At 31.8% G+C, this 27,636-nt stretch overlaps 1 protein-coding gene across 3 annotated transcripts; it reads left to right on the forward strand.

The window, feature by feature from the left end:
• Positions 1-27,165, forward strand: LOC127715238 (uncharacterized). 3 transcript variants are annotated; one of them, XM_052221257.1, is made up of 16 exons: positions 1-243; positions 11,306-11,521; positions 11,958-12,055; positions 13,026-13,169; positions 13,722-15,501; positions 16,669-16,762; positions 16,983-17,144; positions 17,459-17,620; positions 18,231-18,269; positions 19,305-19,436; positions 20,145-20,279; positions 21,283-21,450; positions 21,727-22,062; positions 24,265-24,358; positions 24,748-24,904; positions 25,276-27,165. In XM_052221257.1, the coding sequence occupies exons 1-16, from the start codon at positions 169-171 to the stop codon at positions 25,402-25,404; spliced, it is 3,921 nt and encodes a 1,306-aa protein (XP_052077217.1). In that variant the 5' UTR covers positions 1-168; the 3' UTR covers positions 25,405-27,165. The 3 variants fall into 3 exon arrangements, with proteins under 3 accessions (XP_052077217.1, XP_052077218.1, XP_052077219.1); XM_052221258.1 differs by lacking the exon at positions 18,231-18,269 and adding an exon at positions 18,541-18,573; XM_052221259.1 differs by lacking the exon at positions 18,231-18,269 and having other exon boundaries at positions 2-243.
• The last annotated feature ends 471 nt before the right edge of the window (positions 27,166-27,636 follow it).

The following is a 27,636-nucleotide window of genomic DNA, read 5'->3' on the forward strand; positions in this document are numbered from 1 at the left end:
ATATATTCCCGGAGTGTTTTGAACTGTGACAGAATTACAATAAGACGGTATAATTCCTTTGAAGTATGTAAACTAAATCTCAGGGTGGAATTACTTTACAACGCAGTGCATATTATGACAATTTAACCAAACTACTGTAATTGTTATAATTTTAAACATCGACTTTAAATGTCAAAATTTGTGGATTCATCTTTAATTGTTGAAGATTATTCAGATAAGAGAAAGTCTGATGAAGCCAGATGGGTAAGCAATATTTTACCTATAATTATGTAATTAGATGATTCAAATTAATGCAACAATATTGGTTTGTTTACATGTTGACAAATTAAATACCTTCTTATCTAAAAGATATTTGTTTGTGTTATCTCTTTGTTTGCTAACTCCATACCAGACAATTGGAGAAATTAAATATGAACTATTTATCCTTAAAAATAAAGATGTTGAACTTTCTTTATTGATTGACCGTTATAAGTTAATCATTTTTTATTTAATAATTTTAATGATTATTCTTACAAGAAACTAAATAATGATATTGCATTATCGTTGTTGTATTGGAACAGCATGATTTATTATAGAAGTACAAATGAATTTCTGAACTATTCAGTTTTATTGAAAAAGTGCATGTCATGAACATAATACCAATGGACAAAAAATCGATGTGGTAATTGTTTCAAACTGTCAAAGGAAATTGTAAACAATTACGTTACAAATTAATAACTCTTTCTGTAATACATATTGCATAGTTACGACAAATAATAACCCCCAATCGAGTAGGGTAAAAAAATGCTGAGTCGAAACAAATAAATTTGTACATGTATGAAGGTCATAATTAAGCAATAATAATTCTGTTTGATATATGCCAATTTGCAACTTTGCCAATATATAGTTAAAATATTATTCTTCAAGACAGTTAAAATTATGAGTTAATTTATCTTGCACATTTGGCACAAATTCAAATCATATGTTTTATTGTGCATTCAATTGCTTGAATGTAAACATTGTTTGGAGGGATTTCACCTTTTCAAATACCCAAGATAAAATTTTTGTTTACTAAATACGTACATATCCTTCTTTTATATTATACTGCAATCAGGCTAAGTAGAATGCATTTAAAAAATAAAGTTTTACTTTAAAAGATTTACGACCAGATTTATGGATTTGGTTTTAAGCTATACTGACTATTGAGGAATGCCAAATAAATACTACAGGAGTGGAAATGCTTTGGCATATTTTAATGTGCATTATAATGTGACCTATAATTGATACTATCAACGCGATTTGTGCTCTGGTGGATAGTTGTCTCATTGACAATCATATCCCATCATATTTTCATATCATAATTCTAACATGTTGACATTTTTTTAATATTTAGAACTTGCATTAGATATCAATTGCCTCCCAAAAATAATTTTGACCACCGTATTTCACAATCTATTCTTTTAATAATAATGCAGCCATTTTGAACTTTGTGCAGTGTAGTTTTTTTTTGTGCGTTATATAAACACTTGCTAAATGTTGGTACAGTGCTATGACATTAAATGAAAACATACTTTATACATTTTGAAACGCTCTAACCTAAACTTTTGAAAGCCAGGGAGGGATACGTAAATACAATATATTTTTGAAAAGTTCTGTTGTTGGGATGCTGTATCATTGGTGGGGATAAACTTTAACTTTAACGGCAATGTTTTTAAAAACTCAATCCTCTCCCAGTGGAATATGTTGTGATCAATGGAAGAGCCCGTATTATGATAAGTATTCACCATGCACAATTATACTGAACGTTGTACGTTTTCTGTACTCCAGAGTCTTGGTCAATACTTTATAAAGTCTGGTTGATTTAAAAACTACTGTGTCGGACATAAACGAATCAAAGGAGACGTTGGGTAAACGCCAATGAGACAACAATACAAATAAAAACAAAATCCTTATGGAGGTCAACACACAATTTTTAACAATAGACAAGAATATATACTCTAAACCTCCAACGTCTAACAAGAGTTTTGACTAAATTTTAAGAGAGACTATGAAAGATCTGCCATCAATTTACACCAAATTCCCAAAACGACGACAACATCTAAGATATAACTAAAGACTTGAAATTTAATAAAACAAATTCGTTTACTATAACGTTGATCTATATACAGTATAAAATTTGATTAAAAACAAAAGTGTCAATACATTTGACACCTTTTAAAATCTGCTTAGCGAAGGAAAAAGTGAAGCAACGAACATTTTAAAAGAAACCATGTAACGATATCTATGTAGGACCGAATACACAAGATATTCAAGAAGCTACATTCCATTTGTCTTCGGAACAATGAAACGTTTACAAATTATCTATTTATTTAAGGTCTACCTTGATCTTGTACGGATTGTTGATTTAGGTGAATGGGATTAGTTCGTATCGATCTTTGACAAATAGGTAGAATAACGGTAAACAATACATATCTTGTAATTTAACTCTGATTTATAACGGATCAATAGTTCGAACGATCAACTACTGAAAATGTCGGGTACGTGAGGTCTTTATCTTTCCCTAGTTGAACCGTTAGGTGCCGTGACGCTCCGAAATGTCAGATTGTTTGTTTTTATTGTTCAAGAGATACAGATAAAACATGAATTACTGGTCCGTCCTGTTGTTTGTTGCTGATGAAGCATTTCTGATAAAAGGACCAGGTTACAAGATGGGCAAATTCTGTCGTTACATAGTTCAATTAAAACATTATCATCGACAATAATCAATCAATACTATAACAGTTTGTCTTGTAATCATGATACATTTTACAAACAATTGTAATTAAATAATATCAGACAAAAACACAGGCCTTGTCATTCGGTATTTGGCGGATGGTTGTAATAAACTATTGACACTTGTCTTTTTGGCAATCATACTACATCTCCTTGTTTTAATACAGAGTACTGCGATCATCATCGTTTGTGATGGAATGCGGTAGTGGTGGATAAAACGTGGACGTCAAATGGCATTACTACTTTTATAGTATTAACATTGAAGCAACACTTCAAAGCTTGAACTATCTTTATTTCATTTTTGCCAAGGCACACTGCTCATATATAACTACTAAATAAAGTGGAAGGGGTCGGAAGACTGGACCACGGAAGCATGATGTACAACAACAATTAACTTTACTTACTTACTGCCCTGTTCGCCATTGACAATTAACTTTAAGCCCATTTATTAAGTTCACTACTTCCTGTATGACTGTATATGAAACTTCCAATGTTTTCCCAAATGGGGATAGTTGGTTAGGATTGTTATGTTATAGCTAAGGAGCTTTAAAATGTAATAGATGAGCCTTGATCAACCAAAATTGCTTGAAATAGAAATTAATGGCGCTATATATTATAATCAACCTTACCTTAAATCATCAATGAATTATGAAACAAACAGACTGTCATTACGAGTAAGAGTAATCTAAATGGTAACATCACAACATATGCATAGATGTTTGTCCATTGATGAAGACAGAATGTTGAACTCTTAATGACATTTGATACTTTCTGTGACTTTTGATGTTTACTTTATATCGGAGGTGTTTATTCGTGTTTCTCTTTTTTGTCTTCCAAGTCTTTTTGGTTGAGGACGTGTTTTTTTTCAAATAAATGTTTATACTCATATCCCTGTGACTGGTAGTCCTAGTTTTCCCTCCTACCAACAGTTCCTTGAAATCTCTCATATTGATGTTTAAAAATGGTATGTAAATTAAAATGTTACACAGTAACTGAAAATATCAATTGAGGCACGCGGCCGAAAATAATCACATACTCGAGTTCATTTAATGAAACTTATAGATCAGAGATTTGTGTAGGTAAGCACGGTTTGAAAGTTTTGCATCACCTGCAAAATTTACACAAGATCCCGTATCTCAAGTTTTGCAAGAACGTTAAATATACATGAGACTTTCCTCTCGCACTTGAGGCAAGCAGCTACGACTAGACCAACATGGTGGTTCAAAGAACTGAAACAATCATTGTATCAACATTCCGATTCATTAACGTAAAAATCTTACAGTAGTCAAGTTACATATTAATTTTTCAATTCCTAAAATTGTATTCTATTCTCTATTCCGTTGTATGGAACATGAGGCTGAGCACGCATATTTTTTTGAAAGACAAATGAACAATTTGAACCTACTGTGTTTACGGAAAATGCGTATACATAGACATATAAGAAAGGGACTCGAAAGAAAATGTCTTTTTGTTTTAACATTAACAGTGTTACAGTTCAATTCAACTTATTCGAACACTGAATATTTTTGATAGGGGTGATCACATTCAAAATCTAACCTTTTATGATGTGACTACCAAAACAAAGATTTAAAATATTTAAAATAACTTATTAATATTTTTAATCTTGAAAATACACGCTAATTTGAGTATATTAGAAAGACTGTTATCGTACAAACTTTCGGCCGACGTCGTATTGGATTTAGTTGAGCTATTGAAAAACGAAATTTTCAAAAATGCTCATTTTATTAAATCAGGAATGTCATTGCAACTGAAGAAAAATATTGCAAGATTAAAATCATTAACACTTATTTTAATTTAAAGCAATAATTACTAGAAATGGGTTTAGACGGATTACAATGTCGATTTAAGACATTTTCAACACACTTGCTTTTGTATTTTTAAATGGATAAAAGTACGCTACATTTAGCAGGTAAAAAGAAAGTTAACAAGTAAGAAACATTAACGGATAAAAATTATTTACAAGTATTTGATTTTAGGTAATTGAAGCATACACAAGGTTTTCATAAAAGAAAAACAGTTACATATGGAAAAAAAAAAAATGATTTTGTTATTTACTCAGCTCTTAATTTGTTACACCTCTTTTATACTCTTATACTTTTGGTTCTAAACTTTTCTGGTGAAAGGAAATTCAAAAAAGTGGTATGTCTTACTTTCATGTCACGCATGAAAACATTTCTGACAGTCGAAGCATAATAAGTTGCTTCGTGTAACGGGTGAATATTTTGAAAGTACATCCCAGAATAGTTGATGTCAGTCACTAGTTCTTTTAAAGTACGAGTTAAAGAATCACGCCATGTCAAGTCACGTAACAGCTATGGGCTAATTTCAAATTTATCTGCACTAAAATATTAAGATGCATTCTACACACACTTCGAAATAAAAGACGTTTGACAGCACCACTGCATCTTGCCACGAATAATTCAAAGGAAACTTTTTTTTGTTAGACATGACTGCATATTTAGATATTGCGTCAGCTTTTTTCAAATCCCCGAAACAAATCGTTTTTCTTTTTCTGCTTGCGATTCATTTTATAAATAACGTTTTAGAAATAAAAACTACAACCCAAAAAACAACAAAAAACATACAAAATGCAAATTTACTTAAGGCGTTAAAACATGATGAAAATGTAAATATATTCTACAGGGTTATAAACGATATGAAAATATATTGACCTCGGTTTTTGGCCTCGATAGATATATGATATTCTATAGGTATTACATGTAACAATATCACAGATAGTTTTTGGATTGTACAATAGCATTGATTTGAAAACTTCGTATGTTAACTTACTTATTGCATGTATGATGTCGAAACATAAAGATATTGCAAGGACATTAGTTGCTTGGTTTAAAGATATCAGGTATACGTCGACTAATAAAATTCTTCTTTGGGACGCCAAAATAAAGAAATTTGCACCTATTTACAGAGACATCCTAATCACCGAACTAATCTTTTAAATATTTATTTAATACTTGAAATAAACTGTCGATTTAAGTTAACTATTGTCGTAATTTACATTAGGAACAAGAAACTGCAAGTTTTACCTAATGTTTTTGTAGAAGAAATATCCCATAGTGCGTATATATATACAAAAATGTAGAGTAGCGAATACGTACTAAGGCTAAACTAGTGGATTAAATACTTTAAAAAAAGTTTAGTTTGTAAAGTATGTTCTCTGGTTTGTTTTTTTTTATTAAAACGATACATGTATAAACAAGGATGAAAGATGTGATTTAAATTGATATTGCGTTTGCTTTAAGGGTATGAGGAGGAAAATATACAAAAATTAGAAAACGTAGTATGATAAATACCAGTTACAAATTTACGAGGATTCAAATAATCATGAAGGTATCCGTACGGCCTTCAAAAATGAGCGAAACCTTTACCATATAGCGAGATATAAAAATGGCTCCGACATGACCAAATGTGAAACAATTTAAGAAATGAAAATGGTAAACGAAAAACAGTTATGATAGACAGCCATTAACGACAGCCACTGAATTACAGGCTTCATGCCAGCAACTTTAAATGATATGAATACATTTATTGTACTGTTTTATGCCATTGAGTAACTAAATACTTTGTAGCCGTAAGAGGCAGAGTTCTATAACAATGGCACTATACCAACGTTCAATTGGATAATTCCCAAGTTGACTTAAGATGGATATTATTAGCTATTATTGTTAGGTCTTTGTTGGTCGTATATCTCTTCATGTATTTCGGTACGTATGCAATGCAGAGTTGGCTTTCAAATGTTTAGTTTTGAGCGTTCCCAGAGACTAATGTACCCCTGCAACATCTGCATCTGCCTGTCTCATGTCTGGAAACTTGTAAGTGGTTGTATTTTGACATGTAATCAGGTTGTTTTCGAGTCATTTTGTTAAAGTTGGTGTAACAGCAGATCTTTGATTGTCTGTTATTCACTGCTATTCTAGACACCCACCTGTCTATTGTTAAAGACCATATGTTGATCTATAGATTTTTAGGAATTTTTATGCTGTTTGGTTGCTGTCTCATTGACGTACATCTCCGTTTACTTACATGTACAAGCAAACATCATGGATACAATTGTGAATGTCTTATTTGTTTCCAAATGCATTGTGTTAGATGAAGTTTAAATCAATTGTTATATGGTCTAAGCTTTAAAATCATGATATATTGTTTCCATTTAAGACCGTTGGCTCTTTATAGTATACAACAACCCAATTAAAGGGTCTATATTTGAATTAAACGGAATAACTTTATGTATTATCAAAATCCTCTTTGTGAAACCAAGATATGATGTGGATATAATAAGTCCCTTCGAGAATACAGCATGCAAACACTATTGACTTTAAGGTCAACGTTCGATTTTCTATTTCAATCCTAAGATTAACTGCTTAGTTAAGGGAATTATTGTTTAATAGTTTATTTCAAACCAGAAGCAATACAGCTGATAGGTATATCATAAATATATGCATGTATATCATAACTGTTACAGAACATTTTAAGTACAATAGGAGGCAATAGATATAAGAAAATGTGGTATGAGTGCCAATGAGACAACTCTCCATCCAAGTCACAATTTGTAAAAGTAAACTATTATAGGTCAAAGTACGGTCTTCAACACGGAGCCTTGGCTCACACCGAACAGCAAGCTATAAAGGGCCCCAAAAATGACTAGTGTAAAACCATTCAAACAGGAAAACCAACGGTCTAATCTATATAAAAAACGAGAAACGAGAAACACTTATGAACCACATCAACAAACGACAACCACTGAACATCTGATTCCTACTTAGGACAGGTGCAAACAAATGTAGCGGGTGTAAACGTTTTAATAGGCGCCAACCTTCACCCTATCTGAAACAATAGTGTAACATCACAACATAGAAAGACACACTATAAAATATTCTACAAAGTACAAATTATTCAAAGGATTGTCTTGAAAATTTTATATCTGTGGCGTATTTCAAATATTTTCCTAAATTAGACAATTCCGATACATTCTTTGTTGACAATAACTGAACTAATTTAAAAACAGATGCATTTGTATAATAATACAATACAATTTTCTTATATTGTCATATTTCGGACATTTTAAAATAAAATGAAATTGTAAATTGCAGTCCAAACTTTAATTACTTGGTATTTCAAAAATAATAGTTGTGAACTAATAATGCCCGGTAGAAAAACACAGCTTGTGATCTACCTTAATGGATATGCATTATTTGGCTGTATCGTTATTCTTCAGAAACAACTTTCAGTAAAATATTAAAGGGACACATTTGATTTAAAGAGTTCTAGAACTTTACAGAAAATTTAAAGTGTTGATGATGTTATTCATTGAAAGAAATGTTTCAATTGTTCCCTCGTGGTATTTGGTGTTTGGGATATGACGGTTTTGGCTGCTCTGATTAGTACAAGTTATTGTTTTCTTGTTTCACGTTCCAAAACGACGAAAAACGCGATGCATTCGGATTACAGAACTTTTATTTAAAATTTTGCCCGAAGCACGAAATCTCTCTTAAACATTTATGATAAAAAAAATACTTTTCAATTTATTTAACATAGGAACGCAAAATATTAATCATTAAAGAAGGTTTTAAAATTTCCTCTATTCAAAACGATAAAATTGAATATTGTGAAATATGACAATCGAAGGTAATTAAAAGTGTTATTGCCGTATTTAAATTGAATATTTTTATCAATAATTCAAATAAAATAACTAACACAGCAGACCTACTTAAAACGAATTAAAATGCTCAACAGCATATTATAAAGGTATTGAAAACATATACACCGTATTAACATAACTTGAATTGTAATGGCATTTCGTTAAAGAGATTCAAACACATTAAAACTTAAAATTGTAGAGAAATCTTTATTCGGTCAAATCTGGAGCCAATAGATAAATTAAATGTAGTAGTCTCAGGTTAAATACATTATTTCTACACAATACATGTTGTGTGCAATTAGACAGCAAGCTTTTATTTATATGTCAAATAGCGAAAAGACAAGTGCTAGTTTAGTGTTCAAATAGATTTTTGTTGATAATATTTACAGTCAATGCACACACTTACATACAGATCAATGTAAGGTAAATTTGTCAATAAATATTTAAATGGGTAGTTGTCTAACTAAATGGCAGTTTTTTAGTTGGTAGTTGTCTAACTAGTACATATATGTACCACTCTTGTTCCCTCACAAATAAGCCTGTGTACCGTGAAGTTGTCTTGTTTATAACAATCAGTATTACTATCAGTAAAAAAATATAATTCAATTAACTAATAAAATGCGCTTATTTACCCCTGAAACTGCAAAGACTATAAGATTTATTTTTTTCAAATAAAAATATTGGTAAATGAATGATATAATATAGCATGGTCATTTTTGTGCAGAAATGTCATCGTTGTGTAAAAAACATGCATAAATTCGATCACATTTATTTGAACTAAAATAACTATTTTACACACATCGTTTGAGTTTAATTAAATATGAGCATCAGCCATACAAAACAGATTTTTTCTTACATCATTGCATAAGACATATATAGTTTTGGGTAATATGAATGTTTAATGACAAATGACAAAATATGAAAAAAATGCTGTTTTCTGCAGGTTTCCCCCATTTATTCATTCAGTGTAAGGTTTGGAGGCCTTAGTCAAATAAGTATGACAGATTAAAAAAATAATTATTTAGACAGTATAGATCCACTTATGCAGGATGTTATTTGAATTTTTTTTTTTTTACTTTCCAACTTAAATGTGGCCTAATCCTTTCATCTTAATATATCTGTGGATGTTTGTATTCTTTAAAAACTACTTGCTGATAATTTCGTAAAACACAAATCCCTATCATTTGAATAAATGATACTGGATATGTTCATAACTTTATCTCGGCCATTACAAATATTGACGCCAAATATTTGTTCAAAAGTTAATTTTACGATAAATTAAAATCTTGTTGAAATATTACTTGCTAATTGTTGCTTTTATATTGCTACAAATGTATCTATGAATATCTTATTTATTTAAAATTATAAATAATTTTAGCGCCAATTAAGATTGAAGCTTTCAGGAATCAATGTGTTTGTACGCGTACAAATATATAGATGGAAACTTCACACACCGGTTCACAATTATTTCAGTCCTTAAGGCATTCGCTCTAAATGTTGATATCTCAGTAGTTATTATTTTTTTGTCAGTTTGACAATCTTTCTGACAGATTTTGTATCATAAAAATAGACAATTGAACACGAATTCGTTTTCGTCTGGCATTAGCATACACCAATTTATTTAAATCAAATAGATTTTCAAAACAGAGCAACTCATTGTTATTAAGGAAAAAAAGTTGTTCTTATGTGATTACATATGATGAAGATACAAAACTAGTTGTTTGCGAAACGTAAAGTTTTAAATATTTTAGGCATACTTAGGATCTTACACAATAAGGAAATTGCCACTATCGCGAAAAACTGCGTTTAAAGTTGGCTAGTGACACGTTTCCATCACGACAAGAGTACAAAACAGAGATGCGACTAAAATACAGAGCTTTAATTGGCTTTGAACAAGCTTTCAATGACTGTGGGTACTAGGTAGATACGTTTGGTTATTGTGTTTTTGTTAGTTTGTTCTTATGTTGTGCTGTTACCAATGTCCAAGGTTAGGGATGGATTGAGCGCTCACAAACATATTTAACCCCGACAATCCATACTTCTTTATGTGTTTATCGCAAGTGAGGAGCCTGTAATTCAGCGGTCATCGTTAGTTGTTGCTGTTGACATATTTAGTTGTTATCTTATTGATTTAGCATAGGTAAAGCCGTTGGTTTTCTAGTTTGAATTGTTTTACTGGTGTAACATGTGGAGCAGGATCTACTTATCCTTTCGGAGCACCTGAGATCACTGGTGGGGTTTGTGTTGCTCATTCTTTAGTTTTCCATGTTGTGTTTTGTGTACTGTTGTTTGTCTTTTGGTCTTTCTTTGTTCCTATGGCGTTGTCAGTTTATTTTCCACTTACGAGTTTGAATGTCCCTATGGTATCTTTCGCCTCTCGTTTTCCTTTTGTCATGTCGGGGCCTTTTAGAGCCTACTATACGATATGGATTTTACTCATTGTTGAAGGCCGTATGAGGACATACAGTTGCCTATATCCACTTCATTTTGGACTCTGAGGGTTTGTTGGCTCATTGGCAATCATACCACACCTCATTATTTTATAGAGATAAACAACAAACAAGGGCGAATCAATAACAATCAATTGTGTACTACTTAGGAGAATGAAAAAATACGACGACAATATGAAAAGGGAAAGTAAGCGTTAATAAGAATTATATAAAAGCGTAAAGTAGTTGGTATTCATGAACAAATAAACGACTGGTTGAATTTACCTTCCTCTTTTTTTCAGTCCGGGGTTAAGGCTTGTCATAAATTCTGCATACTCATCATTTTTAAACAATGTGATTCCGTGTTGACACTTATCCTTCATTCAGATCGACAATTAACAGAAGACATTAACGTGTTTCAATCATTACCTAATTATCTTTCTTTTAGAGAGAAGATCTTACTGAACATTTTAGAAAACTCGGCTTTCACAGAGAAGTTCCTACCCCTGAATTGTTGAAGGAAGCTCAAGATGTTTACCGGAGGTTGGACTGGGAACGGCCAGTTGATGACGACGGGAACGTGCTACCCTCTCCCCCTATGACATCTAAAGAGGATGTGCTGGACGAGGAAGCATGTGCAGTTTTAGATGAACACGCAATTAAGGTTTGTGTAAATGTTTATCAGTCCAGTACTACCAACTTAATCAATAGACTAATTTGAGTGAAATAGTGACAAAAAATTTGAAATGTCTAAAGACATTACAGTACCTGCATTTATTATTTTATTTTATTGCTTGTCGTGCAATAGTAGTGTATTATATATATGTTTTTGACTGAAACAAAAATATTACATAGATTACATATCAATTCGAAGATTTGTTGTAAATACTAGTCTTAATGCCATTGTGTCTTGAAAACAGAAAAGTGTAGTGTTTATCAAATCAATCTTAGGTCCACTGTGCAAAATGAAGTTGAAATCACAGATCGTCACCCAATCAAGTTCAGAGAGCTGTTTTGCAATAATAAAACAAGGTGTTCAAGTAGTTTTATGATTAGCCAAAAATATTTATGAATATTTATGTTGCACTTTATTCTTACAGACACCATTTACATACATCAATCAGCACATTCGATACTTAGTAAGTTATCTCCTCCAACCAACAGACACAGATGTAGACAAAGCCAGAGTCCTGACAAGGTACTGTAACATATATAAATTCAGAAATTATTGCGTGCATTTATTATTGCGATTTTTGAAGAATGAACAAAAATGCGATTTTAATTATTCCGATTTTTAGGAAAAGCTACACAAAGCTATATGTACAAAATATCAGAATGCGAGTTCTTATTATTGCGATACTCAAGGAGTCGCATTATTCGCAATAATTTCTGAATTTACAGTATTACCTTTACTGTGTCAATAGATGTACTTGACAAGATGCCACTGCCTTAATTCTAGTCTCAAAATCATCACATTTTTTTTAAAATCAAAACTATATTCAAAGATTAGAAATTAAGTAAAATAAAGTACAATTTTTTTTCTTAAGTAATGGATAAAAAGTAATTAACAAAAATGCCAATATTTGATGCATTAAACCACATTCTACTTATTTTCGTACGTACAACATGGTTTATTTTCTGGAATAAACTTGTCCGAGTTTGGCTTTACTTTTGGTCCTTATTGGTTTTGTTAGTTCTTCAAGGTCTTTGATTTTCAAATATTTTGGCATCGAACATCACCGAAGAGACATTATTTGTCGTAATGCAAATCTGATGCAATAAAATTAATTGGTACCGTTAATGTTATTAAAAAGGTAAGTTTGAGAACAATAGTTTCGAATGCAAAATATGAAATGTTTGGAGAGCATTAACATCAAATAGGCCAGAACAGGACTGTCACAGACAAAACCGTATAAAGTCAAATGTATATGCCATATGTAATTGCAACCTGTGTTGATAAAACATTGCATTTACCAGAAACCTGCCCGAGGAGAACTTTGTATCAAGACATTTGTTGAATTTTCTTAAAAAATGAAACACGTGTAAACTAGACTCCTGCCTTCAGTAAAAACTCATCAAATATCATCTTATTATGATAAATGAACAAATTCACCAGTATTGAAGGGTTCTTTTTAGGTGGGTTTTAATGTATTGACCTTTCTTGACAGATGGCTTGCCCGATGTTTGGAGGATGACTATGTACGCTATTTACCAAGAACAGAATGGACGACAGACGATTCTACCGCAAGTTATTTGTGGAAGCTTCGACGTCGGACAATGGATTACGACGAACTATTCCATGTACTTTGCGAGTATGTTGTTTGCATTCATTGAATGTTTTTAAGTCTCTTGTACACAATGAGCTTGTTGTGAATTTTTTTTTTTACCAGTTTGATCATATTGCAGAAAACGATTGTATCGTTTATCATTGTGGAAATATTATCAAATGTACATAAGTTCAATTATAATACATTTTCCAAACATACGATCTTTTACTCAGATAGCACAATTGTAAACATAAGCTTTTTTGGTTTATTATTGAGGATATACAGAAGCATGGTATTTTTTAAAAATTGTTTTGTTATAAATTAGGCCGTTAGTTTTCTCAATTGAATTGTTTCATATTTTTCATGTTGGGGCCTTTTAAAATCGACTGCACGGTATGGGTTTTTCTCATTGTTGAAGGCCGTACGGTTGCCTATAATTGCTTACATCCATTTTTTTGGAACTTTTGTGGATAGTTGTCTCATTGGCAATTATACCACATCTCCTTATTTTTATATACAAAAAATTAGAAAACAACAAGCAGAAATGTTAACAATCCAAACCCATATTTACCTCTCATACAATTGTCTTTTTTTCAGACATGCAGATATAAAATTTGAGCTAGTAAGAGGTTGTGTACGTAACACGATCAATTATGAGGTTGGCGCTGATTTTAAAAATCAACGAAAAACCTGGACTGCGGCCTTATTAGATGGTGAATGGCGTCTGATTGATGTTCGCTGGATATGTGAAGCAGCTTATGGCGTTACAAAGAACAATTGGAGGCTGATTGAAGACGAAAAAGGAAAAGTTAGCACAAAGCGCGCAATGCAAGAAAATAGAGGAACATATAAAACGCATTGCCGATTTCGTGAATTTTACTTTTTAGCTGACCCAGAAATATTTGTTTTTGACCATTTCCCAGATGACGACAAATGGCAGTTGTTGGCTCGAACTGTAACTTACGACGAGGCAAAAGATTTACCAGCAATAAGATCTGACTTTTTTCAAGAAAAATTGACCTTGAAATCACATCCAAAGTCAAATGTATCAAGTAATGACGGACAAGTAACATTCGAAATCGGATTTGACACTAGCAAGCGTATGACTTTTGCTTACAAACTGTACAGGTCAAAAGGTTGTAGAGAGCAAGTGATTCCGACAAGAAGCGCTTTAGATAGATTTGTTTTCTTGGAAAGAGACCTCGACGAAGGAGTTATGAGAGCCGTTATTCGATTTCCATTTCTAGGACAATTTCTGTTTGAACTTCATGGTAGTGAAAAGTCAGACACGCATCATGCATTGCTTGTGACATACTTCCTCACTTGCCATGATATAAAGGAAGACTGTAAACCACTTCCACCAAATATTCGTGAAGAATGGGGACCAGGGGAGGATACGACAGATATGGGAATGGTACCGTTAACTCATCGTAAGGGTCAAATCGAAGCTGATGATGGCGATGCAGAAATTAAATTTTCATTGGATAGAGAACTTGAATTCAAACATGATTTAGTGAAGGGCGAAGTGGATGTACCTGTCACCGAAGGTCATATTCTCCATACAATTGAGAATGGAGAAATGTCCATTAACGTGAGACTTCCGGAAGCAGGAGAGTACGCATTAAATGTAATGGCAAAGGAAAAGAACAAGAAAACAAGATTTGCTCCAGCCTGTAGTTATCTTGTCAGCTGTCAGGACGACCCCCTTGAATCTGACCCCTTTCCTGATACGGATGGAAAACAATTAGGTCCAACTGCAACATTTGCTCAATTGGGATTTTCTGAAGATGACCCTTGGCCGTCCTTTGTTACTAATCTTGTTACGGGAGAATATAAAATGACTATCAAACGAACAAGAAACATACTGGTTGCCGCATCGCTGGAACTGGAAGAGGGTGATACAACAACAGATTACCATAACTATGTCACAGTCGATACAAAAGGAGAACTGGTTTTGATTTGTGCCACTTTCCCAAAGATGGGAACATACACCTTAACTGTGTTTGCACGAAATGCAGATGCAGTTGACGATTCTGATTTATTCTTGCCACTATACGTCAAAGTCATTGAAGTCGTGTTACCAACCTTGACCGGAACTCCAGTACCTACAACTGCACTGCTGCCAGTCTGGTGCCATGGATATAGCATAAAAGAACCTGAACACTGCTGTCTACCTTCCAATGAAAAAGTGATGATATCGATTGCAATTCCTGAAGCGAGCGTTGTCTTAGTTAAAGGTCACCCAGAATGCAAGATGAAGAAAAATGAAAATGGATATTGGGAGGGATTACTTAAAACTGGGCCGCCGGGCAGTGTTATAGATATCATGGCAAAAGAAACAAACAGGGATCAAGCAGAAAAGATAGTATCATACGAAGTAAGTGTAATTTATGCATTTGTTTTATTACAGCATAAAGCATGTGAAATGAATACCAGTCTTTCACAACAAATGATTATAAATGTTAAAATCATGTAAACCTATTCCCACTAATGTCATGTCAAAATTATACAATCTAGATTTTCAACATTTTGTACTAACATATAAATTTACATAATTTGAATTTACTTTTTTCTAATTTTCATAAATAAATATATCAAAAATGAAGACAATGATAAAATTAATAAATCAAATTTTGTACGAAAAAAAAATGTAAGTAAATCATATGTATCTTTGAATGCGTTCTATGTTAGGTTTGTACAGGAGGTTTCTATTCATCCCATTATCAAACCTATGCAAATGAAATACGTTTTATGTTTAACTGATTTATTCATCAATGCAAAGAAAAATATCAAATAAGTTCACTAATTTTGGCCCCTTGAATATTTAAAAAAAGGTATCACGAATCTTTCATACAACATTCATCAGAAGTTCACAAGACATTTGTCTGTCAGATATATGAGTATTTGTGTCTTACTTAGATGCGTTAGGGCTTCAGACTTCATGCATTTAATGAAAAACCGCCTAAAAGGCCACATAACATCATGTTGGTTATTTCATTGATATTTAGATATGAGTCGGGCTTTACCCAGACTCTTTGCTACAATATGTTTTTGACAAGAGAAAGATGTTGATAAGGGCAAAATATCGTTGTTGGTTAGGCCTTGGCTCAAATATAATTTTACGTAAATTAATGTACAAAGTAACAATTAGTGGTCAAATAAGTCAAAATCAAAACGGACATTTCTGAACTCATGTATCAAGATTATATCTTTTATCATTAGAACTAAGATAATTTTTACAATACAAGGGGAAAAATAATGGCTTGTACAATACCCTTCCCTACCGTTTTTTATTTTTTTGGTGTTAATGCAGCTATCAACGACCTCTTGGTTTCAATTACCGAGGTATCATTCGCTCATATCCGAGAATTATTATTTTGGGTGTCTCTGATAATATCACAGTATACTTGCAGTCAATAGAATATTTAAATGTACACAATTCTCCAAGGCAAAGATAACCTTGAGATAGTTATGGCTGTAAGGTCACTGGTGTATGTTCTTTTAAGTTTGTCTTTCATGTTTGTTTATATATATATCCCTTTAGGTTGTGTCCAAGGAGGACTTGTTGCAAATGGAAATGAAACAAGAAGTCACATTCAGAGAAGCATTGAACCGACTAGAATCTAAGGAAGCTGAAAGTAAGTGCACACAGACACACACAAAGTTATGTAATGCATCATAAAACAAGTATTACACAATGGAGCGTAGAAACACGATAGATTTAAAGAAATAAATTTGTAGGAGAGAGAGAGAGAGAGAGAGAGAGAGAGAGAGAGAGAGAGAGAGAGAGAGATAATATTACATATCAACGCAATATTTATACATTGCATTTATTGTGTTATTTTCATTCATTTTCAGAACAAAGCCGTATAATAACACGTTTGAATCAGGCGGTGGAGGACAGAAACCGGCCAAAATTGGAAAAGTGTCTTGCACGTGCTAAGGAATTGAATCCCAAGGGTGCTACTGTAGATATAACTCGTGCCGAGGTTCTCCTACGTGAACTTTTAGATGAAGAAGGTATAGTAAATAAATGATATTATCGAAATATGTAACTTGATCTTCTAAAGTATAAGTGAAACATATTTTGCAAAACTAAATGATTATGCATGTAAATAGTTATATAAAAGAGAACATTATTGAAAGATTAGGAAAATTGATTTCTATAGATCATGCATTGATGAATGAATAATTTATTCTTTTTCTGTCAACAATTTTATTTTATTAACAGAAAAATAGTGTGCTTTTAAAGTATGACTTTAAGCTTTGGTGTACCACTAGAAAAAGACGATATGATATTCCTATTTAAACGAACTTGTATCCTTCATTTTCAGGAAAACTCATTGCTAGAAAAGAACTAAGAAAAGCTACCAGAATATCTGATATACCATCTTTAGAGGCAGCTGTAAGAAAATTCAAACATTTGAAAATGGTTGAGGAAGATGGAGACTTTTCAGCAGCTGTTGAAGTATTACGTAATTTGTTAGAGAAAAAAGGTAGATATCTAAGATATGAAAATAACACTTACTAATTTCCGTGCGTCCGAAGCGATTTTCTGGATTCACCTTCATCAAACCTTATTATTTTGACCTTTCGTGTATGTTACAGAGATTAAAAGCACAACCATTTAATAGTAGGCGTTCAAACTACATTTTCAAAAGTTCAAAGGATAAATTGTCTTCGCGTCAACCCACCTCAACATATATTTACAAACTTAAATCAATGTAAGTATATGATACAACTTTTGAAAATAACCAATGCATCTTTTGGGGTGCAAAAAAAAACCCTCATATTTAAGCTATACGAACGAAACACTGAGTTGGAATTATTGTGAGTAGGAACTACTATACTAAAAAAAATAACAAAGATACCCGATATATGTTCAATTGTTGTATTACGAATTCTTTAAGAATATTGTTGACAAAAAGTCAATAGATATATGCCATCGGTACACTCTTGATTCTGAACAACTATCAAAGCGCAAGAAATGAAGTGCTTGGATGTTGTTTTCTAATAATGTTTTTAATATTAATTCAAAAAAAAGATATTGTAGTATTCCTATACTGAATAAGTATTTGGATCACTCTCTTATTTACTTTTCGATAGGTTCACCAAAAGGAACATTGCGCTATCCTCCACCAACACGTATGTTGTAAATCACGGTGGAAGGTCGTCATGCATAAATCCATAACAATTATTAAGCACGATTTGGTTTATTGTTCACTTTTTATTATATAAAGGAAGAATCGGATTATAATAATTTTTTTACAATGATAAGCAGTTCATTAATCTTCACATAAATATATTGCATACATCATTGACATATACATAATTAAGTAAAATCAGAAAAAATACTTTTATAACCATTTACAAAGGCTCTCTCTTATATGTCATTTTGGTGGTAAATGAATTTCAGATGATTATGTTCTTCCCTCAATAATTATTGACGGTAAGTTTTACAATCGGTACTCTGAAATAACCCTCACAAACTTCACTCTGTATTTCTATTCAAAATAGTGTTTGATGAAAAATCTAATATTTCACGTGTAGTTGTTCTCTCAAAACATAAAATATTTTCTATACTTGTTATGTAAGAATTTCGTTGAGTCTATATCTTCCAATCAGATCTCGTATTTTCCTTATGTTTGCAACATTGTTAGCACATTGCTGAAAGAGCAATTCAAAGCTATACAAACTTTTGAGATACTATAAATTATGATTGATTGATATGAATAGATAAGCTTACATGTATAACACTTTCCTTTTTTGATTTAATGACTTTTTTTTCAATAAACCAAGAGAAAAAAACCCAATTTTATTTCTAATCTGCATTGCATATGAAATTTAAAGAAATATAGTGACATAAGAAGACTAATGATCTTGATGCATATAACATTAAAATACATGTAAACGCTTTGATCTGTCACCTTTAGAGAGCCACCATGCATATTTAACCTTTCATGTGTTTAGCTTTTTAGTCTTAAATTAGTCTTAGAAACGTGTGACTTAATGCTTTTGAGAACTACCATTATTATTGTATTCTATTGTTTTTCCTTTATTAGATACCTTGCTTTCCGTTTTATGTACTATATGAGTACCTCTTGTATGTTATAATTTTCAATTTCGTTGTCTTAAAAACTTAAATTTTGCCATGAAATTAGAATATTTATGTTTTGTAAGATGATGTTAAGAAAGATGTAACCTTGCACACTACCACTGGTGAAAACCTTTTCCATAGTAGAAATACAGGTGGGGTACATATATATGTTTTACCTGACGGACATGTGCAACAGCAAGAGCTCACTGGAGCAGGTAAGAAAAAGAAAAATACATATAAAATAAAGTAGCTCAACTGAAAAGAAAAAAAAAATAGAACTGCTTACAAATATTCAATCTTCTTTTTTTAATATCTAAAGGTTATTGTGTAAGCTGTGTGTGTTTGGTATGTCTATTCACCCCTTAGAGTAACGCCTTTCATCTCTTCGTGAGAGTGCACTCTCACTTGATGTCTCTTATTTTCACTGTGGTGGTTGGTTTTGTACTGATTGGGAGATTCTTTACATACACAATTTTAATCCTGGTATCTATGATGAGTTTTGTTTTTCATAAGTCAGTTTTAGAAAAAGGAGACACTAAAAGTCAAATTGTTGGAAATTCAATTAGGTATTGTAAATTTAACAACTTTTAAAACTGAAAGAAAGAAGATAAAAACATAACCAGACAATATTTTACCAAAATCAATAGTCTATTTTATCCGGTTTTATTTTATTTTATTGTCTCTTGGTCATTTTGTAGTAGATCTATAGTCTATACTACGAGCATAGCTCTCTCCAGTAAAATTATAAGATAACACACTGTGTTTCTGTAACAGTATTTATAGCTTTAGATTTATATTCCATAATCTTGCTATTAGTATAGAAATGTAACAACAGATTTGTTTGCTGCAATTATATTTTCTAACTGAAGAAAAATTTAAACTCGACATATAATACAACATGTTGTGTCGTTTTAAAAACGTAGAAACAAGTTTCCTGCACCACAGTATGAGATCCTTACACAAAGACACGACTCAGCTCACGTTCTCGGAAATACCAGAATCAAAGGGAGACGATAGCTTCACCGGACCATCGCATCACTTTAGTGGACCTACGCTTGGTAATTTTAAAATATTTCTAAATTACATTTAGATGTGTGGACTGTGTGTATGGGTGTTATGATCAGGTTGGCCATTGCTAGAATAAAGTAAAAATCCTACTTTTTACTTTTAGACCAAATTTAGTTTGCGCATTCCGTCGTGTAACGTAAATAAATTTTGATTACAGGGATATTGTTCAATTATCTTTTGTAACAGTTTACAAAATACATATTTGTTTCCATGACTATTAAATAGTAGTATTCGGTCTAAAATGTCACCCTGTGTTTTATTCATGACATAACTAGTATATGTTTTTTCTTTGAATTTCTTTTTTTTAATGCTCTTCAAATTCGTATATGATTTGACCTTAAAACTTTTTTTTAATTCGAGTGTCACTGATAAGTCTTACGTAAACGAAATGTGCGTCTGCGTACAAAATCTCTGATGAGTTTTGTTTTTTTATAGAATGCCTAAATACAATATCATCAAGAAAATATGTATAAATTATACATTTGTATATGCTTTATATGTATAAACTAGCTGCAATTTATAAGTATTTTTTTCCGTCTGTACATGGTAACAATGCATTTTACACTCTATAAATTGCATGCGTCCGAAGCGCTTTTCTGGATTTATCTTCATCAGGCCCAAAGCCGAATATTTGAAAGCCAAGGATGTATCAGAACCGAAACAGCTGAAGAGCTATATGACCAAAAAGGACATAAAAACAATAGCCAAATCCATCTAAGGCCAACTTTTCCTGAGAGAGTTGAAACCTTAGTTTCTCAAAAATTAATAAATTCATAAACAGGCAATTTTAGAAAGGTTTTAAAAATAATTAAATAATTTCGTATATACAGAAATCGATTTACGCATATACAGAATTATGTCTGTACATGCATAATTAAATTTGTGTACTGGTATATACATCTATTAATTTTTTTTAAACCACTATGCCACGCCATAGAATGCCAGAAAGAACAAATGATGCAGACGACACTCATATTTGCTTTACATTATCAGGAACGTCAACACCTAGAAAGCCACACAAAAGCAGCGCTAGAGTCCCAGAATTATTGAGGGAAGCACAGTTAAAAAGTAAAATGGCACGACAGTTGGATGATGAACCTGATCAAGACGAGGTTGAAGCTGCACTGGATGAAATAGAAAAAGAGGAACACATTTCAAAAGGTAAGTAACATCTATTTGTTAGTATATATCAGACGATTCTAGTAAATTTTGGACCTGAGGATTCCGCAATATATGACAACAGAAAAGTAAAGATTTAGTTGATTATTTTATCCCTTTTCTGTGATTGTTCTAATTGACACCATACTTTTTAAACGGAAAGAAAACATTTGATATCCTACTAATACAATTATATTTGCATATGATAATGAATCATAAATTAGCTGGTGTCTTATTTTTTATTTTCGTTGGAGACTACTGTAGTATTAAATTTTACAGACTGGGGAGGCCGTCGCAGCTGGAAAAACAGAACTATGAATGTTTTTAAGAAGTATTGGCACAGTATGAAGGAAAAGTCACAAGTCTCAGAGGAAACACTTAATGATGACATTGAGAAAGAGATTCAGAGGCTACGACATATTAATACGATGTGTCGAAAAATGTCACAAGCCGCAAGGAAGATTGGTCGAAATTATGGAACTCTAATAAGCAGCGAGAAATCGTTCCATGAATTACTCGGGGATATTCCGGACCTGAATGAAAGTTTGGGAGAGGAACTAGCTAACACATCTATTACTCAACAAGACCTCATAGGCGTAGAAGGAGTTATGAAAGGTAAGTACATTAAACACTATTTTTTCCTTTCGAAAACCTTTATGTATAAATTATGAAATCGACTTTGAATTTCGAAAACTTTCGGTGTCAATTTGTTTTCTTATGGTATTGTTTATTAGGGGGTGACATTCAATATTCTGGAGGATTTTGAAAATGAACTTTTATTCTGGTAAGAACTGGGAAAAATAACCTTGTCTTACCAAAAGATTAATATTTTGCCCAACCTAATGCATGATGTATAAGTGCTTAAAAGTGAGAAAAAAATAAACTAGAGCTGCCATAGGTGAATATTAAAACATTTTCCAAATTTTAATCCTGGTATCTATGATGAGCTTATTTACAACCACTGGGTCGATGACACTGCTGGTGGAGGTTTCTCCCCGAGGGTATCACCAACCCACTAGTCAGCACTTCTGTGTTGACATGAATTATCATTGATATGGTCATAATTATAAATTAACTGTTTATAAAATTTGAACTTGTCGACATACTAAGGATTTTATACCCTAGGAATAGATTACCTTAGCTGTAATTGGCAAAACCTTTCGGCATTTTGGGTCCTCAATGCTCTTCAACTTCGTACTTTATTTGGCCTTTTTAACTTTTTTGATTCGAGCGTCACTGGTGAGTAATTTGTAGACGAAACGCGCGTCTGGCGTTCAAAATTTTAAGCATGGTATTTGTGATGGTTTTTTTTTAATATTCCGTTAGAAAAAAACCTTGTCTCTTGCAGATTATCAAATGGTCGTTTTAATTGGTTGCCAAACGCCAACCACTATTTGTATTACTAAAACAAATTGAATGAACTATAATACATTAAAAGAACTATTTTACCAATAAGTCAACTGCTAGTATATGAAAACATGGATAACACCAATTGTAATAAAAGTTTATATTTTTCTGATCTGCAAGAACACCTGTCTTATTTTAAAAAGTATAATCTGAATCTAATGTGTTCATCAATGCAAACTAATGAATCTAAATTAGAAACCAAAGTAATCAATATTATATGTGCACACATACAGGAAATGGCTTGTCAGGATTTTAGACCCCAAACAAATATCCTTTGAGAAATTTAGAGTTGTATCTTGTACATGTATTGTATTTCATGTATTTTACAAATTGAAGATCTTTATTGGCAATAGTACTTTAAAATTAAATTTATATGTTGTGATTTACAGAATCCGAAGGTATTTTAAAACATTTATCACTATTGCTTAACTTACACATTTATTTTTACTTTGTCATCACGGATACAAGTATAACATAATTTGTGTCAATAAACGGAAAGAAAACGAAGTAACTGAACGATATTGAACAATAAGTTTAACATTTCCAACAAAAAGTAGACGGAAATCGAACTTTTTTGTTTCCATATTTTCTGATTTTATAAGAATCGACATTTCTCGTCACAAATACATAATATTTTTTCTTAACATGACAAGGCAATGACTAACATTTTATTTGAAAAAAAATTGCGAGCAATTTCACCACGCACAGCAGTCTTAAAAGCAATCAAATACGCATGTTTCATGACAGGTACACTTTGAATGTATTCAAATAACCGTGTCAACACTCTTAACAGTTTCTGTTCACAACACAGTTCAAAATATTCACATAAGAAAAATAACTTCGAACAGGATAATGCAGTATCGTGCAAATAATATGATTGTGATCATTGTTTACAGGAAAATACTAAGTCAACTGTTTTAGGGGGAGGGGTGGTAAGAAAAAAAACACGTCACCCCAATTTCTCCCATTACCGGTAAAGGGACTGTAAGTGTCTCAACGATCATGTCACCTACAAAAACAGTAGCTTCATATTAACTAAAAAGGAATACTTGTTTCTATTGTATCACTAAGGAAAGAGACTTTTTAACTTATGGGCAAATATTGATATGGCACTATAGTAATAATTATTTTTATTGTAATTATAAAAGACAATGTTTTGTACTGGACATATATTTTTATATGCATAAAGAAAAGTTCAGTAGAATATATTGCATTTCACCGATAAAAAAAAACCAGAAACACCTTCAAATGTACATCGAGATTTAATTATTCCTGTTTATGCTTAGTGTAGTGAATTTAATAAATAAGACCTTTACATCTTCTAATTTTGCCCTTTTTAATCAAGATAGGCAAACACCATTTTCACTTTAGCCTTAGCCTTAACAAATGTGCCTTTATATCTCATTTTAGCTTCATTTGATGACTTTGCCAAATCTATTGACAAGCTTTGTACCCATATGGTATCAAAGGCAGAAGTTGCAGCACGAGATCTCGAAAAAGCCAGGTAAATTAAAAAAAATATAACCTTATAAAATATCCTATTATATTCAAAATTACAGGGAAAACATGTTTGCCTAAATCTGCTTCATTTAGAATCTCATTTGTTGTTTCATTGGCAATCATACACCATCTTATTTTATTTTGACATTGGTTATATATATTAATACAAGCAGCAAAAGCTAGATAAACTCGTGTTTGTTTAAAAATTTATAATCTGAATTTTTATTATACTTTAATTTTTTTTTAAATTAGAAACAAGTAGTTTGACAATATTTGCTTGAAATGATTAATTGTTTGGTTCTTGATTTGAATATTCAAACATGTATTGGATACTAAGTAAGGAACAATCAATCAATCAATTAAATATGTAGCATTTTCATTATTGAATTTAAGAATTGACATGGAAACAGAAGAAATACTGTATGGAAACCGAAGTAGTCCTAGTTTTGGAGGTTATGGACAGCAATCAAAGCAGAGTGCTATTAGAACCTCATTCTTTGCTCTTCGCAACAACATCCTAGAAGACCTCCAGGAAACGAATTCTGAAACGGTAATATAGTCATCTCGTTATTCAAAGGTTTTCCTCTGGGGATATCACCAGACCAATAATCCGCACTTTTGTGTTGTCAGGAATTTATCATTGATATGTTCTTTTTCTTTGAATTTACAGTGTATTAATGTTGAATGTGGAATAACTCGAAACACTACGGTCGTTTACCCTCAGGCATATATTGCTTTAATCGTATGTGGCACAATTTTTCGGAATTTTCAGTAATATCATGAGTCTTTTATATGTAAGATTTATTTTTTTCTGAAAAGGCAATTACTGTTAAGTCCTGTTTAAAGTGGTGATTTTTTGTCTGCTCACTTTTAGATATTCAATGACTTGTTAAGTATAGATGTATGTATATTATTTTTTAGGAGGAAGAAATAAGAAAAAATCTGTCCGGTCTTCACAAGAAAATGGCTGAAGTGCAGACGAGTAAGGGAAATAACTCGCGGAATGAACACGATGTATCAATGGATTTCCTGTCTTCATGGAAAATGTAAATGATTGTCGGTTGTGATTCGACTTTTTGCATATCCAAAATATGAACAGTATTAAGAAATCAGTTAACGTTAGGTATTATTGTTTGATTGTATGATTTATTTAATTTTTGAGTGGAACAGTTGAAAATGACTTGTGAAGAGATGGACTAGTCATAATTTAAAAGAATAATCGAGAAACAGGACAGTAACTAGATATGATCAGATATTTGTTAAAAATATCGTTAACCGTTAAAACAGTCTAGGTTACGGCAATTTTACTATAGGTACACAAGTAGAGAGTATTTTTATAACGAGTATAAGATACTTTGTAAAAATAAAGCGATAGAGGACCTTTTAACATAGAACATGTACACTTTTTGGCACTGCACTATTGGGGGAAAAAAAGTAAAATAAGGGATGAATATTTAATATATCAACAATCTTTTGAAGATACTATGTTGATTCGTGATGTAAAGTTTAAGTGCTTTTTATTTTTCCATACATTAAACTTAATAATAATGTTGTAAAAATCTAAAAAAAATGTCTTTTAGTGTTTAACTCTATTTTCAATCCAACTTAGCTCGAAGTTTTGTAAATTTAAATATTTTTACCTCGAACATTACTGGGGAGACTTGATGTGTCAAAATGCTCAGCTGTTGCAGTACATTTTACCTTTTTATGTTATTTCAATGTACACTGAGATATATTTTACACATACAACTTAGAATTATTTGCTTTAAAAAAAATCATTGTAAATTTTCAATTGCAATGTTTTTAAAACGTTGTCGAAGCCCTTTCAACTCTTTTTTACTCAACTTATAAGTCAGCAATTCAGGTTCAGTATCTTCATAAAATAAAGCATCTGCATTTTTTTATTCTCTAATAAACGGATGAAATTTGCAAATAAGCATGACCTAAATCATTAAAGGCTGCATTTAATTAAATATCTAGTTTTGCATGCATAAAAAACCGCTTAATATCTTTGTATTGTTGCAATTTAAGGCATTTCTTCATGTTCACTATTTCCACCAAATTGAATACGATTTCTGTAAGCATTTCCATCAGCATAATAAGTGCTAAATTGTGTACATAATTGCATTTCCGGCAGTTTATGAGTGGTAGACAAATTACATTGTGTTTTAATTAGTATATTATTGTTGGTTTTATTTTCTCAGAATATCAGGGTTTAGGTATTAGTTGTTATCATCACTATCCCAGTGACTAGTGAATTATCTGTGATATTTTGTTATTATTATTGTTGAAAATGTATTGTACAAATTTGTGTAATTTGTGGTATATTCGTGTATTTGTTATAGTTTTTTGTTAGTTTGAACATGTATATCACGTTAAGAAACAGTAGTCAAACACATTGCCCAAGTTTATTTAACATGTTTAAGGTGGTACCAAACACTTTGACTAAAATGAATTTGGCTCGTTTAATTTTCATAAAATTTTGACAAAATATTTACTTTGACCCTTTTACAAAAATATAAAAATTTCAAAAAACTTGAACTACAATTTCATTGGATATATAGCAGTTTGACAAACACTAATTTTAATCATTGAGAAGCTTTATATTTTCTTTAACAATAGAATGTGATGAAAACGTTCAGCTGATTTTTACTGAGTTATCTCCCTGTAGTGTTATATAACACCTAAAAACATTGGTTGGAGTTGAATTAGCATTAGCATAATATATGGGTTTCAGGTATGATGAAATAACACATTTCACATAATAAACACATTGTTTGATTTAATATTTAATAAATTGAATCAGTTTCAGTGTGTAATTACTCTTCTATACTATACTGCCACGTAACCTTTGACATACAACAACATTACCTGCGTAGAAAAATAATAAAAACTGACAAGTTGTCATTTGATATGAATATTCTGTATTTTCATAACGAAACGGTCTATTTAGTTTCAAAAAACTTCAGAGTGAACAGTGCTCATTTGGGAGTATAAGCCAAATTGTACAATTGAAATCCGAACTTATTTGATAAATTGTGTATTGGACAATATCTGAGCCTATATGCTAAGTCAAGAAGAAAGTATATTTTGAACTGTAAAAGCATTTCCTATCCTCACTTATCGTTTGTTAAATGTTTCAATTTGAAAAGATCTTATTACAATGCAACTTATCAGTAAATTTTCACTGCCAATCAGCAACATGATAGATGTCACAATTGGAGCAGAAACTGTTTACCCTTCTGGAGTATCGGAGTTCACCCACAGTTTTAGATAGGTTTG

This window comes from Mytilus californianus, unplaced genomic scaffold (genome assembly GCF_021869535.1).
Source record: "Mytilus californianus isolate M0D057914Y unplaced genomic scaffold, xbMytCali1.0.p SCAF_9, whole genome shotgun sequence".
In the NCBI taxonomy this organism is placed as follows: Eukaryota; Metazoa; Mollusca; class Bivalvia; order Mytilida; family Mytilidae; genus Mytilus; species Mytilus californianus.